This window comes from Rosa chinensis, chromosome 7 (genome assembly GCF_002994745.2).
Source record: "Rosa chinensis cultivar Old Blush chromosome 7, RchiOBHm-V2, whole genome shotgun sequence".
NCBI lineage: Eukaryota > Viridiplantae > Streptophyta > Magnoliopsida > Rosales > Rosaceae > Rosa > Rosa chinensis.
In genome coordinates, this window is record NC_037094.1 from 67,694,155 (window position 1) to 67,710,163 (window position 16,009).

At 38.2% G+C, this 16,009-nt stretch overlaps 4 protein-coding genes across 4 annotated transcripts; 1 reads left to right on the plus strand and 3 right to left on the minus strand.

The window, feature by feature from the left end:
- Positions 1–6,952: 6,952 nt before the first annotated feature.
- LOC112180825 lies at positions 6,953–7,795 on the minus strand. The gene has a single exon (XM_024319384.2). The coding sequence runs from the start codon at positions 7,720–7,722 to the stop codon at positions 7,123–7,125; it is 600 nt and encodes a 199-aa protein (XP_024175152.1). The 5' UTR covers positions 7,723–7,795; the 3' UTR covers positions 6,953–7,122.
- Positions 7,796–8,278: 483 nt separating this feature from the next.
- Positions 8,279–10,486, minus strand: LOC112180665 (GTP-binding protein SAR1A). Its single transcript, XM_024319230.2, has 3 exons — positions 10,230–10,486; positions 9,726–9,857; positions 8,279–8,876 (listed from the first exon to the last, which is right to left on the minus strand). The coding sequence occupies exons 1-3, from the start codon at positions 10,356–10,358 to the stop codon at positions 8,556–8,558; spliced, it is 582 nt and encodes a 193-aa protein (XP_024174998.1). The 5' UTR covers positions 10,359–10,486; the 3' UTR covers positions 8,279–8,555.
- A 258-nt stretch (positions 10,487–10,744) lies between these two features.
- LOC112175469 lies at positions 10,745–13,627 on the plus strand. Its single transcript, XM_024313146.2, has 7 exons — positions 10,745–10,901; positions 11,516–11,677; positions 11,786–11,883; positions 12,250–12,322; positions 12,422–12,630; positions 12,816–12,865; positions 13,137–13,627. Exons 1-7 carry the CDS (start codon positions 10,794–10,796, stop codon positions 13,151–13,153), a joined length of 717 nt encoding a protein of 238 aa, XP_024168914.1. The 5' UTR covers positions 10,745–10,793; the 3' UTR covers positions 13,154–13,627.
- Positions 13,628–13,750: 123 nt separating this feature from the next.
- On the minus strand, positions 13,751–14,763 carry LOC112175470 (universal stress protein PHOS34). Its single transcript, XM_024313147.2, has 3 exons — positions 14,444–14,763; positions 14,087–14,324; positions 13,751–13,984 (listed from the first exon to the last, which is right to left on the minus strand). The coding sequence occupies exons 1-3, from the start codon at positions 14,634–14,636 to the stop codon at positions 13,900–13,902; spliced, it is 516 nt and encodes a 171-aa protein (XP_024168915.1). The 5' UTR covers positions 14,637–14,763; the 3' UTR covers positions 13,751–13,899.
- Positions 14,764–16,009: the final 1,246 nt, after the last annotated feature.

The following is a 16,009-nucleotide window of genomic DNA, read 5'->3' on the forward strand; positions in this document are numbered from 1 at the left end:
TGTGGTTTGCAAATAAGTTGTTTTATTTTGCTTTGTTTGTTACTGTTGAATTCATATCAATACCTTGTTTGTTACGCTTCCGCACAACAAACTGGTATCAGAGCTCCGGTTCTGAATTTGGGAGTTGTGTATTGATTGGATTCAATGGTTGACACAAAGAAAAATTCGAGTTCGGGTTCATCGTCGTCGACTACTAGGCCATCAATTGGCAATGCCAAATTTGAAGTTGAGAAGTTTGATGGAACAAACAATTTTGGCATGTGGCAGTGTGAGATGATGGACGTCTTGTGTCAACAAGAATTGGATATAGCTCTTGAAGACAAACCAGAAGATATGAGTGAGAAGGAGTGGAAGCAGATTAATAAGTGGGCTTGTGGTTCTATCAGATTGTGCCTTGCAAAGGATATGAAGTTCTTTATCATGAAAGAAACTTCGGCAAAACAGCTGTGGAAGAAATTGGAAGACCAATACATGATCAAGAGTGCTGAAAACCGGTTTCACCTGAAGAGGCGGCTTTTCCGATTCAATTATCGGCAAGGTATTTCTATGTCTGAACACATCAGTGATTTCAATAAGATACTTGCAGATTTGGCTAATTTAGATGTGCAAATTAGTGATGAGGATAAGGCTTTGTGTTTGCTAAATTCTCTCCCTGACGAGTATGAGCATTTGATTACAACTTTGTTGCATGGAAAAGAATTTGTGAAATTTGATGATGTGTGTAATTCATTGATAAATAATGAGTGTCGAAAGAAGGAGAAGCAATTGCAGAAAGTGACAGGTGAAGCACTTGTAGTAAGAGGAAGATCTAGAGATAGAAATTTTGGTGGAAAAAGAGGTAATTCTCGTTCCAAGTCAAGAGGCAAATTTCCTGCAAAAGATGAGTGTGCTTTTTGTCACCAAAAGGGGCATTGGAAGAAAGATTGTCCCAAGTTGAAGACTAGAGACAAGAAGGGTTCTGAAGTGAATGTTGCAAAATCTGAAGATGATGATGATTTTGGTTTTGCATTGAGTTGTTCATCTACCTTTGATGATGTTAAAGAGGATGAGATTGATTTTGCTTTGGCAAGCTCATCTTCACTTGATTACTCTGAGAAATGGATTCTGGATTCGGGTTGTACACACCACATGTGTCCTAACAAGGAATGGTTCTCTACTTTAAGAGAACTAAATGGTGGAGTAGTTTTGATGGGAGATGATAGTCCTTGCAGAACTAGAGGGATTGGTACAATTCGTCTAAAAATGCATGATGGGGTTGTTAGAGAATTGACAGATGTTCGGTATGTTCCGAACTTGAAGAAAAATCTTATCTCTTTGGGAACTTTAGAATCAAAGGGTCTTACAATCACATTGAAGAATGGAGTTGCCAGAGTTGTGTCAGGTTCACTTGTGATGATGAGAGGTACTAGAGATAGAAACTTGTATTTTCTACAAGGGAGTACAGTGACAAGTGAAACAGCAATTTCTGAGACTACAGATGATGCAGATACTACCAGATTATGGCATATGCGTCTTGGACATGCTGGTGAGAAAGCAATGCAGGGATTAGTGAAGCAAGGTTTGTTGAAGGGTGCAAAGACTTGCAAATTGGAATTTTGTGAACATTGTGTATTGGGAAAGCAGACTAGAGTGAAGTTTGGTACTGCAGTTCATCAGACTAAAGGTGCTCTAGACTATGTTCACACAGATGTGTGGGGACCTACCAAAACTGCATCTTTGGGAGGTAAACACTACTATGTCTCTTTTGTTGATGACTTCTCTAGAAGAGTATGGGTGTATACCATGAAGCATAAAGATGAAGTCTTAGATATATTTGTGAAGTGGAAGAAGATGATTGAGACTCAGACAGGTCGGAAAATTAAGAGACTCAGATCAGATAATGGTGGTGAATACAAGTCTGATCCATTCTTGAAGTTATGTCAAGATGAGGGCATTGTGAGACACTTCACAGTTAGAGAGACACCGCAACAAAATGGGGTGGCAGAGCGCATGAATCGTACTTTACTAGAGAAAGTTCGATGTATGTTGTCTAATGCTGGATTAGGCAAAGAGTTTTGGGCTGAGGCAGTTACATATGCAGGCCATCTCATCAACAGGTTGCCTACTGCTGCAAATGAGGGTAAAACGCCCATGGAGGTATGGTCTGGAAAACCTGCTACTGATTATCATTACTTACATATTTTTGGTTGTCCTGCTTATTTTCATGTCAGGGAAAGCAAGCTTGATCCGAGAGCCAAGAAAGCTATTTTCTTGGGATTTAATGATGGTGTGAAGGGATTTAGGCTTTGGTGTCCAGATGTGAGGAAAGTTATTGTAAGCAGAGATGTGACATTCGATGAGGCTGTTATGGTTAATCAGAGTGAGCAGACTGATTCTCAAAAACAGAAGATGACCATAGAGAGTTTGAAGCAGGTGGAGTTTAAAGAAAAAGTTGATGAAACTCCAATTGATCCAGGTAGTCCTACAGTTGAGCTAGATGATTCTACAAATGAAGATTCAAGTATTGAAGTAGACGCTCAAGCTCAAGAGTCTCCACAGCAACATGGACCTATTGCACTTAGAAAAGGAAAAAGAAATGCTCCAAAGCCGGCTTGGCTAAATGATATGGTAACTTATGCACTTCCAATTATTGAAGAAGAAATTCCTTCTACCTATGAAGAAGCTGTGATACATGCAGATAGTGTAGAATGGGAAAAAGCAATGGATGAAGAGATGAAGTCTCTTCACAAGAACAAGACTTGGGAGTTGGTTCAGTTACCACATGGGAAGAGAGCAATTGGCTGCAAATGGGTATTTGCTAAAAAGGAAGGATCTCGATACAAGGCTAGATTGGTAGCTAAAGGCTATGCACAAAAAGAAGGAATAGACTACAATGAGGTATTTTCTCCTGTTGTGAAGCATTCTTCTATTCGTATTCTATTAGCCTTGGTTGCACATTTTGATCTTGAGTTAGCACAACTTGATGTCAAAACTGCATTTTTACATGGTGAATTGAAAGAAGAGATCTATATGACTCAGCCAGATGGTTTCAAAGTTGCTGGTAAGGAAAAATTGGTTTGCAAACTGCATAAATCATTGTATGGTTTGAAACAGTCTCCAAGACAGTGGTATAAGCGGTTTGATAAATTTATGTTTGGTCAGAAGTACACTAGGAGTCTTTATGATCCATGTGTTTACTTTCGCAAGCTACATGATGGGAGCTTCATTTATTTGCTCTTATATGTTGATGATATGCTAATTGCATCTAAGAGCAAGGTGGAAATTGAAAAATTAAAATCACAGTTGAGTGGTGAATTTGAAATGAAGGACTTGGGAGAAGCTAAGAAGATTTTGGGCATGGAAATTGAAAGAGATAGATCGAAAGGCAAGGTTTGTTTGTCACAAAAACAATATTTGAAGAAGATACTACAGCGGTTTGGCATGGTTGATAAATCTAAACCTATAAGTACACCACTTGCCTCTCATTTCAAGCTTAAATCTTCTATGTCTCCTAGCACTGATGATGATAGGAAATATATGGCTAAAGTTCCTTATGCTAGTGCTGTTGGTAGCTTGATGTATTGTATGGTGTGTACTAGACCTGACATTTCACAGGCTTTAAGTGTGGTGAGCAGATATATGCATAACCCAGGAAAAAGTCATTGGCAAGCAGTGAAATGGATTCTACGGTATATTCTTGGTACTGTGGATGTTGGAATTGTGTTTCAGCAGGATAAGATGAGTCAGTGTGTTGTTGGGTATGTGGACTCTGATTTCGCAGGTGATTTGGATAAGTGCCGATCTACTACAGCTTATGTGTTTACTCTTGCTAGTGGAGCGGTGAGTTGGAAGTCGAACTTGCAATCTACTATTGCTTTGTCGACTACAGAAGCTGAATACATGGCGGTAACAGAGGGTGCAAAAGAAGCAGTTTGGCTTCGTGGTTTGCTTGAGGACTTGGGAATAATTCAAGATTATGTGGATCTCTATTGTGATAGTCAGAGTGCTATTCATTTGGCAGAGAACCAGGTTACTCATGCTCGCACTAAACATATCAATGTCAAATTTCACAAGATTCGTCAACTGGTGGAGGATGGTGATATAGAGCTCCTGAAAGTTGGAACTGAAGACAACCCTGCTGATATGTTGACCAAACCAGTTCCATTGAGCAAGTTCAAGCATTGCTTGAACTTGATTGGTGTTCGTAAAATTTGATCTTCCCTACGGGGATGTTGGAGCGGCAAATTGGTATATGATATTCTACTTGTGATGTTATTGTATCAAGTGAAGCCAAGGTGGAGATTGTTGATGTTGTCTTCACTTGAAGGCATAGCAGCCGAAAGAATTGAAGACTTTTTGGAGTGGGTAGCCACATGTTTTGCATCCCATGTTTGCATGTGCCAAGTCTAATAATACATATGTGGACAAGGCAATTATGGAGCAGCTGCATAAAGCCATGGAAAGAGAATATATGGCAGCTGGAAAGTAGAGAAAGAGTCAAAAAGCTTGTTGAATTTGGCAGCCTAGTGTTGGTATTCATGATGACTGCGTGTGCTAGACATAGCACATAATTATAGACAGAATTGGGGCATTGCAGCCGTATGGGAAAATAATGAGAGGAACGTGAAGCAGAGAGAAGCAGAAGGGAGAAACAAATTGATAGCCATCCTTGAATACTCATAAGCCTTCCTATTCTTGTTGGTGACTTAGCTACTCCATAGTTGAAGCTTCTTAAGCTTAGTTGTTGGTGTTGCTATGTATTGTATATGAGAAGTAAGAATTCTTCTTCTTCTCTATTTGAATCAAAGGAGAGTTAATAGGTTTGGGTGTATTGGGGATTTGGGTAGAGAGAGTTGTTCATAAACTCTAATTGTATGTTTCTCCAAATTGATCATAGTGGAATATCTTGCCGGCTCCGTAAGTGGATGTAGTTCAATCACACTGATTGAGTGAACCACTATAAATCTTGGTGTTTCTTTGTGGTTTGCAAATAAGTTGTTTTATTTTGCTTTGTTTGTTACTGTTGAATTCATATCAATACCTTGTTTGTTACGCTTCCGCACAACATCTCTCGCTCTCTGCCTGAAAATCTTTAGTAGATTTGGCGTCTTAAATATTAGAGAGCATCTTCTGAGACTTCCTTATCAGGTTTCTTTGCGTTCACAATATTAGAGATTTCCATTACCGGGTCTTGCTTGGCTTGATATGGAACTTTATCACTTGCAGTTAGCTGAATGTGGTATTGGATTACAGCACATAGAATCCTCGATCGACCAGCATTTGGCACTCGGAGATTCCCAGTCGCACACCACGTTTGTTCCATGCAGATGAAGCATATATTCTTATGTTTATCTTCCTTTCTTGTAATTAATTAGACGGAAACAAAAATTTATAAAGCTTGATTGCACAACTATAAAAACCAGATAACAGAATTAAGCACACAGTTTAGGGTTTGCTTTTCGGTGGTAACGTACGGCTTGCTGGAATGGTATACGGAAAATTCCTCAACTTTCAATCTTTCATAAACACAAAATCCCAGCACCCGAAGTTCTTACCAGAACAGAACTTATAATAAAAGTTACAAAGAGACAAAAAAAAGGTTAAATTTTAATTACGGTGGTTGGTATTTTTCAAATTTGGGAAGAAGAGCAATTTGGCAGGCTCCAATTTATGTATAGCTCAATCTGCAAGCGTGCATTGATTAGTGATTACACTTCTTGAATAGCCATTACCTCTCCCTTAATAATTGGATACCCACCACCAAAATATTACTGCAGTTTTTGTATCTGAAGAAAGACAGAAATTTCTTTAAGCAAGTTCTTTTATAGACTACAAACCCTAATTCTAATTAAACTAGGAAAGCATAAAACTAGAAAGTAAAAATATATGTAATAACTAAATAATTCTCGGTTACTCCACAATATGGTCCCGGACCATGAAGGTGAGCTTCTAAGCCTCACTGACTGACCATGAGCTTTTGCGCCGTAACCACCAGGGTTCTAATTCACAAATAAAAACTTGACACATGTCGTCTAACTGTTATATATGATCGCTTTCAATTAAGGATAAAAATGGAAAGTCATCGTAAAAATCATTACGCCGCAACATTTTTTATTCTGACATATGCATGTTTTTTATGAACAATTCTTAGGTTCACGAGCATATTCACTTTATTGTCGATTAACATATTTTTATTTAATAAATTTATAATCCAACAGTCTATATCTTAAATAAGCCTTTAAAGATCATCTCTGTAAAAAATCAATCGAATAAAAAAATGTTTAATTATCTAATTGAATCAAACAAATAGATTGTTCTAACAGCACTTACTACTATTATGATGAATAGTCCATGTATTTCATATAAATGAATAACTAAAAAGTCATCAATTTGATTGGTTTTTTACAGAACTAATCTTTGTATTACGTTATACAACATAAATGGTCGGATTAGAAAATTATAAAGTTATTATACCTTAATCACAAAAGAGGGTGAATATGCTCATTCATCCAAGGAGTGAATATAAGAATTGTTTGTTTTTCATTCATGCGTCAAATCATATTGTTGGTTTGACCATCTTACTGAAAATTTTCAGTTTCTCTAGTTGTAGTGAATAGTGAGTCTACTAGAAATTTGGAGTGTCCTAGAGTGGGAACTCATACTTAGCACTTCGATGTACTTGTGATTTTCTAGTGATAATCACAACGCTGACGTTCTATGGTGAGTAGGCTAGGGAATTGAGGTCTCTATAATCTAATTAATCGAGTAAATTGACGACGTACTTGAAAGTCGTTGAATTGGCAATTGAGAGCACCTCTTTCTCAAATAGCTAGAAAATACTCATTGCTCAGACAATTTAGGGATAACAAAAAATAAACAGAAAACAGTTGAAATTAACAGGTTCAACTTCTCATAGAGCCAAACCAGTATCAATCTCTTACATCTAATTAGCTCTACTTAATGACATACAGTAACTAATACACCCTTTCAAAAAAAAGGAAAAAAAAAAAAAACTTATACACGTACAACAATCACATTCTTCATGTCCTGAATTACGCAAATTTACTACAAACTTCACCATAACTAGCAAATTGTACTACATTGCATGTTGGCGTGTTGGTTGGTTTATGTGGTACTTCATATCTACCACTTGAACATAAGGTACCAATGAGACAGCTTCTTCTCAACCTTCTTCTCCTTAATGGTATCCAAATTAGGCTTCCAAGTAGCCTTGCCGGAAAGCTGCCTAGTCAAAAATTCTGGCCTCGCATCCAAACTTTCCTCCATGTCAAACTCCGGCAGATACGACCTCACCACCTCTGATTCTGACGTCCTCTCCATGCTATATTCCTTCTTTGGCAACACAAAAGCATGTGCATCTCCTGCAGGGCATATCCTTGCAAACAGAGGCAAGAATTTCAGTGATGATGATCTTGATCGTAAAAGTGAATTTGCACTTGAAAGAACACCGCGAATATCTTCGGATGACATTGACAATGGTTTCCCTCGCTTCATTGGAAACATTAAGTAAATCTTTTTCTTGTCCAGCTTTGTATCTGCGGGTAATGGGATTGGTCTTTTTGCTGAGACAGCTGCCCGGAATTCGACCACTACTTGTTGCGGGTGCTCTAGCATCAGCTCAGCAACTGTTAGATCATGATTATTGAACTCGTGCACCGACCCATCCGACAGTATGACTTTTCCAGTGCCATGGACTTGCTTGTGTGACATGGAATTGCCCATCAGGATTTCGAGAAGTCGATGAACAAAATGTTGAGCTTTCGAGCGTTTTATAAGCAGAGCTATAAGATATTAGTGCTGGGAGTTTAAGTTGCATGGCGGGTTTGTTAACCAGCTCCATCTTGTGACGGACATATATACTGGTGGACTTGGTATACAAAATTTAATAACCTAGAAAATTAGATGGGGGTCGTTGGCTTTGGGGTGGGTTTAGTTCTACAAGTTGACCAGCTCTTCATGAAGTTATGGAAGCCATACGTCTAACCTATTCTTCTTTTGCTATACATCATGGTAAAGGAGGTTAAGGAACGGTTCAACCATAACCGGTTCAGTTGTTAACTAAACACCCGTTGTCTACGGATAATTCCATTTTTTTATGAGTAATTTCGTTTATCAAAATCTTCGCGTTCGTGAACCTGAAACTGACTGCTTGTTTAGTTTGTATGAAAATGTAGGTGGTTCTTGTGGCAAACTGGCATCCATATGAATGGCAATATGTTTACAGGACTGCTTCCAGATACAATCTACAAGCATAAATAACAACCTAAACCCTATCTGGTTCAACATGAAACTACTCTTTTAGACAGTAGATAATTGCGAACAGAGTATTTCAATCTACAATAAAGGCTAAGAAGGATTGGAGGCCACAAGTAAGATTTTACAAAGCTGTGACATTGATATTTCCTTCCACACAAATCCAAAGACAATAGATTCAATTTAAAAGCCCTCTAAGAGCCTAAACAAAGCAGGACAGAATAAACTATTTCAAGATTAAAGGTAGGACATATTGTGGTAGTTCAGGAGCCTCCAGAACATTTCATCGACCATCCTCGAACCTACTTAATGTATTGAGAGAGCCACTTAAAACCATCGCCATAGCCCATTTTACGTACAATACTGCACATGAAGACTTCTAATGGACGGACATTTGAGTCGGCTAGGTTTACCTTCCCCTTGCCTGTGGTGAAGTTGGACAGTCCAAGGTGGTATCGCAACTCATCTTCTGAAGCAGCATATGGTATGTCGATCTTGTTCCCCAGAATTAAAAATGGGACACTGGCAAGGGCTTCATCAGAAAGGAGCGCATCTAGTTCCTTCTTTGATTCAGCAAACCTCTCCTTGTCATAGGCATCCACAAGGTACACCACAGCATCTACCTGTAAAGCAAACCGTGAACAAATTATTACCACAAGCTGCAAGACTTATCTTAGATGATGAGAGCCGATTTTTTTTTTTTTTTTTGTCTGTGTGTTGAAGAGAAAAGTACAAGAGAGAAGTTGAAACTTATCCAGAACGAAGTTCAATGGTTACCAAAAGTCATATACAGAGCACAGAATATGCAACTAAAGAGATGCTAGACTATTTTAAGTATCCTAAGGCTCATATCAACTTCACAAAATGATCCATTTATTTGGTTTGGCCATTTTAAAATCGTGTATGCATGGCATATGCTTAACATGCTGAACCTGTACAAGCACCAGCGGATAATGAATTGGTTCATATGCCAACCCATATGCTAACCCCTTCAGGAGTTCAGGAGCCTTATTAAGGCCTACATGTCTGTATTTTATACTGAATTCTGTACTGCGGTAAAGTGTATACCATATCCACATTCTATACAAACAATGCACGGTAAGGATAAACAGTAGAACACAAAATGAATGCCAGGAACAAAACAAAGATAATAGATTCATGGAAATCAAAATAAAATGACATCTGAACTGTGAAAAACCAAACGAAAAGAAAAGTGACAAACAGGATAGTAGACTGTCCACTGGACCTAGTAATGACAGCAAATCTAGGACTCAACAATAGTGAAAGAAGACCCCAAAAAAAAAAATTTCAGATCAAAACTATGAAATTTTGAACAATGGTGAATAACAAAGTAACTAATTTCTGATTTGGACAAAGACCAATTGGCAAGCAGGTTTAGCTTTACACAGGAATCCAGGAGGCATTAAAAAAAAAACAATATCAGCGTTTACATAAAGCACACCATAGCTAACCTTTGCGTAGTAATCCTTCCAGACCCTGCGAGCAATCTGATGACCTCCCAAATCAAAGGCCTTGAACTTGATTTTGCCAATACTCAACTCCTCGGACGTAGGATATTGTGTAGGTTGATGCTGCACCAGCCTCTGAAACCAACACAACATAAGCTCAAATTATATCACACAAACAACAATCCATTTCCAAACAAGTTGGCATCCTAATACACACATGTAAGCACCGTACCGCCACCGAAATTGATCCTAAACACTGAATTTTTTGGGCATAAATTCAAGTCTTTCACTAGATGGATTGTGATTGTTTTCAAGTAAACTCTTGTATTAAGAGCTGAGCAGTAAGCAGTTTGTTTTGAACAGTTTGTACAGGTATGTAGTGTTTAGCATAAAAATTACAGATCTGGTAAATCTAGCATAACTTCCAAATCGTCTCAAACATAAAGGAAGAATCTAATCTATGTATTGAAATTGAAGTAAAGGAAAAACTGGAATAAGGGGGCTGACCTCATCTTTGAGCATGTGAAGCAAGGTGGTCTTGCCGGCATTATCGAGCCCTAGGAACAAGATCTTGGCCTCCTTCTGCCACAGACCGAGGGAAGCGAGCACGCCGTAGAACCAGTCGAACAGAAACATGATGACGTATCGCGGATCGGAAACGGAATGGATCGGATCGGAGCCTTATCGGATCAAGGCCTCCGATGACAAGCCTTCATCTCTACACAACCAAAGTAAGTTTCTAATCTCGCTTCCTAGCTCCCAAAATATTATAACCAAACAGACGCGGGACGGTGACTGTGGTTGTGGTAAATAATCTACTTCATTGGCGGGGATTCGCAGTAACTAAATCGTTTTACTACTCGGTGAAATCCTCCCCCCCTCCCCTTAGCGGCGTCGTTTCGTTTTCCTTCATTTAATAATAATAATAGGAGAAAGGCCGCTCAGTGACCAAACGGCGTCGTTTTAATGCTAGGCAGGCAGGCAGGCAGGCATTCCTTATTTCCTTACATGATCAAAGTGTGAGTCTTTGAGAAGCCAAATAGGGAGCGGAGCAGAGAGGAGTAGTGAGCGATGGAGGTGGTGGAGTTCAACGCCGAGTGGTCGAGGTGGAGCCTCCGTCAGCGCCTCAAGAATTTTCCACGTCTGTTGCTGCTCGACATTAAGGATTGTTTGCGAGAGGTAAAACTCCCAGCTACTCTCTCTCTCTGGTTCTTGCTTTCTTGCGTTCTTGCTTGCTTAGGGTTACCAATGGAGTTGAGTTGAGGAAGAAGAGGACTTAGTTTACTAGTATATGCATGCATGATTTGTTTGTCTGTTTGGAGAGTTTACCTATATATGAAATGAAGAAATAGTAGCATGAACGAACACAACACAGAGGGAGATAGAGAGAGAGAGCCTCTCACTCAGAATTTACTTTAAGATTTTCTAGATTAGCTTTCCGATTGTAATTTTCATGCTTGCTGGTTGTATAATGTACATTTCTAGGGGTTTGTTTCAAGTCTAGATCTGATGAGAATTTTCCATAATTTTCATGTTGGTTATATACTCAAAACACACAGGAGCTAGGTAGGGATTAGGGAAAGCCTGAATTTCTTTTCCTTGTCTTGATTTTACTTTCTTGCTTTACTAAGCCTCTTGCATTTTCACTTGTTCTTGTCTGGGATTCTATCTACATTTTAGGCCCCACTCGACTCTAGTATTTCTCCTTGTTCAAGCTGGTAATCAAATAAGATTGTGATTAAATCATGTACTATTCATCCACCGCTTGCTTAACTTATCTCTTTATTTTGCAGATGTCCCCCACCTTTATCTGTTTCTCACTTCTTGTCCTACTTTTTGAATCTTGTGTGCGCACGTACTGGGAGGGACTGGATAGCATCACTTCACATGTTCTTGTCGAAATGGGATCTAAATTCTCGTTCTACTCCATTCTTGCCCCACTTGACCAACAAATTGTAGGTGTCTATTCTGTTGAATCATCTTTCTATAGCTTACTGCACTCATATTAACTATGTTGCATTTCATCTCTTCTTATTTTTATAGCTTTGTTTTTGGTCCTGCAGCAGAACAGAGTTACTCTAAATTTGACCTCTTTTGCCTCTCTGCTCTTTGCTGATCTTCCTTATTTTCTTGCTTACGTTGACTTTGAGTTGCGCCCAAGGTAAATGCCTGTTGGAACCCGTATTATTTTTTTTCCTCTTCAGCAGTTATCTACTGCTCAAATTGCATTACATGAAACTGCATTGACTATGGGAAACTTTATGTTCTTAAGCTGCAGTTTTTATTTTACCATGTAGAAGCCAAGCACACTAGTTACACTAGCTTTTTTAGTCAGTCATTTTTTCTTTCTTCCCCTTTCCAAATATAAGTATATGATTTGTATTCCACCTGATTAATTAAATGCTAACAGCATTCTATCTTATTTGCAACATTTCCTTCCTATTAATGCTTTATTTCCCAGTTGGGGTACGATGTTACAATTAAAATGGTGTGCTGATCTGACTTTTGGGTGCTTGTGATTGTGCAGTCTCTTCACTGCTCGCGGGTTGATATCTTTCATCATTTGTTGTTTGACAGTAGTGGACATCTATGTTTTCAATGTGACAATACTACCTTTTGTTTTGGTCATTTAAAGCAGAAATATGGAGCTACTTGCTGTTCGCTAATGCTTGGTTTTCTTTATTAATTTATATTTGCAGGGGCATTCACAGCACTATTTGCAGATGCGGTTGTATACACAGTTGTATTGGCCATCGTGTCTTCGCTTTCTGGTTTTCTTTGGCCTCATTGTAGTTGGAGGTGCTAACATGATTGAGAAGGCATGGCATGGTGATCTGGTCTTTCACAAGCATGTCTTGATCCCTTTAAGTCTCTGTGTTTTCGCTTTTATCCGCTTGCACGACAGATAGTAAGATTTGCCAAATCCTTTAAGCAATTATTGTGGTCCTGTTCTTTGCAGTATTTCCTACTCCTGTTTCTTACATGGACTCCTAGTTTACTTTTTTGGCTTTATCTAGTTGAAAAAGGAAAACAAAAGACATACTTTGTTTAGTTAAATTAATTTGATAGCTAAATGCTCATTTCTTTATGCAGTCGTAGATTGAGAAGGATGTGGAAAAGGGCAATGATTGTGATGCCAGTAGGTACGTCATATTGTTATATGGTATGAGTATATGATAATAATATAAGTATGGCCTGTAATTAGTGACTCATTCGGACATTAATGAAACATCGTTATGTGATATAATTATATGATAATACTATAAGTATGGGCTATAATTAGTGATTCATTCTGACACTAATGAAAGTAGCTTTTTTAAGTACGATTAATTCCATTTGCATGTATTCTGTGATATCTGTCGAGAATTGAACTTCCCTTTCTGATTATGTAATTCTGATAATTTCTGTATGCAGAGGAAAAGGATGAATGAGAAGATGGAATGAACAACTTTCCTACTGTAGATCGGGTCTTTCCCCAACGCTGCACAGATCTAACTACTTAGAAGTGTAATGTTGTTGAGACTGTTTTGAATATGTCTTTAAAACAGTAGCTTTGTGTATATACCCTAGTTAACGGGTGGTAGTCTGGTAGAAAATGATATCATCTATGGAATTAATACTACTGTAGGTTGACTTCAAAAATTCTATGATAACCCTCTGAATCCTATGCAGCCATTGTTCTGTTTTTGGTAATTGCAATTCTCTTTAGGTCATTGGAGTTGTTTCTCTGGTAAACTTTTGCAGTTATTTTTCAAATTAGCCATACTGTTGAGTTTCTGTTCAGTGGATATTGTAGTGAAAGATGGTAAACTAGGTAGTCTAGTACCCAACTTTTGGTGGGCATGATTATTTTAAAGAATATTGAAATGTGATCCTCCAAATCTCCAATCATTCAATCATACCAAGCTGTCAGCCGGTTTGAATTGAAGCTGGCTTCAAGTTTTAAAGGGGTTAAGTGTGATTGTGCTAGCTGGTGCTGTCTAGGCTAGAATTAGATGCAGATCTACTCAGGCTATTAGTCTTGGTCATGATCTTAGAGTGTATAATTGATGATCTTCATTAAATCGCATATACAAGTTTTGCATTTACACAACTTAATTCCCAGCATATATAGCAGACACCAGATTTGAAGATAAATCAATCACCAAAGAAACTCATTTTGGCCAGGATGAACCAACTATTTGTGGTCAGGATGCTTGACAATCACAACTGGACACTCGACGTGTTTCGCACAATAATCACTCACGCTTCCAAGAAGAGCCCTGCAAATTAACAACACTCAAATTAATACTCAATATTCCAACTTATAAATAACTGGTCAGTCAAATGATTGATAGGAAACCGGAATTGGTACTGGTAGCTACCTCTTGAAGAAACCATAGCCATGGGATCCCATGACCAAGGTATCAGCTCGAAGCTTCTCGACTGCATTGCAAATCACATCTTTCGGATCTCCGCTGCCAACCACTCTCTCGATATTTACATTGGCGTTGACATTGAAGTTTTTGTAGACAGCTTCAGCTCGTTGCATCACTGAATTTATCATGTCATTCCCGTACTTCTCCATCGCGGCGACTACATCGTTCTTCGAAAACATGTATCCTGCATAACATAACATAACATGATCGGAATTAGCTCATGACCCAGCTACTCTGTCGATCTTAATACATGAAAGAAAGTAAGACAAAGTAATGATCGAATCGGGGCTTAAGAGATCGAACCTGCAGCGTCATAGGAGGAATGAAGTGGAGGTGGTGGTTTGACATAGAGAAGAACAAGACTGGTACTGGTATTGGCAGCAGCAGTGGCTTTTTGAGAGGAAAGGTTTCCCAGACACCAGGAAAGTGCGTGCATGCTCTCTTCGCTCTCGTCCACTGCCACCACGATTTTCTTCATACTAATATCCCCTTCCATTCTTATGGAATGAAAACTAACTCTGACTGAAAGATGAGGAGATTTTGGACCTCAAGATGTTGTTGATGATAACACAATGGAGAAGGGCATCCAAATTTATAGAGGGTGGGTTTCTGCCGTGGGTTTATTCATAATTTCTGGTTTTAATTTTGCTTTTGTGGGATTTGTCTATTATATCATATATTTAATCATTACAACTGCATGTTCCTAGTTTTGGAGCTCCACTCATAGTTAACTGTTACTAACTACACATCAAAACAGCTGGTCCATCCTTCTCGATGTGACTTAATTGAACCAAATTAATTAACTGCGCAATGCCGCAATTGCTAGTGCAGCAAGTCGTCACGCTTATATTACTATAGCAGTAGCAGACCGGCAACGAACTCATCAATCTTTCTTCTAGCCATTGATGAATTAAGATTAATATCTCCTAACTTAGTTTGGATTTATATTTATAGAGAAACTTCATCTAATACTTTTTTGCATATCATTTTCTCGTTTTCTATACTCAATTGCAAAGCCAAAATTTAAGTGAGAACGTCTGTCTACAATAGCAACCCTAGCCTCTTGATCGTGTTTGCCCCGGGTTTAGGGTTACGGGTGAATTTCATTCTAATATGGAGTCTTTATTATGGGTAACCAATTAGGAAGTGACTAGGAGATGACGTGTAAATTAAAGTCATGCACTAATTTGTTTATGGTATGGTAATAGTTATACAGCTTATGGTCAACATCGGGCTGAGCGTTGCACCAAAATAATATCAGAAGTGGTACCGCGGGCTACATTTGAATCAAAGTTTCAACTAAATTAAGAAGCAGTCTACCAAGCATGTTACCATCAATCATCCAACTTCAGCAGCTACCTCATCCAATACAATAATTCACAGCTGGTGGCCCCCAATCTATATATAATATCTGGCTAATATATTAAGCCTAACAATATAAATATCAGATATTTAGTTGCATCCATTTTGGTTTTGTTTTTCTTAGGGCTGCAACTTGGTTTGGTAATTACCAAACTGATCGATACCAACCGATACTTTAGGTTTGGTAAACCGACTTTTTGATAACCGAAACCAATAAAACTGAAATAAAAAATTACCGAAAAAGTTTGTTTGATTTTGGTAAATACCGAATTTACCGATTATCTAAATATTAGCTTTTATATATTATGGTTTTCAATACACATACATGTATATTAAGAAATAAACATAAAAGTTTTCATAATAGTATGAACATTACTCAATATACTACATAATTAATAGCACATGTATTTTGAGTAACCTAGTCCAAAATGGTTAAATAACCTAGTTTTATTGAAAATAGATAAAATTTGATGTCATATATACAAAAGAAAACTATGATTAGTAGAT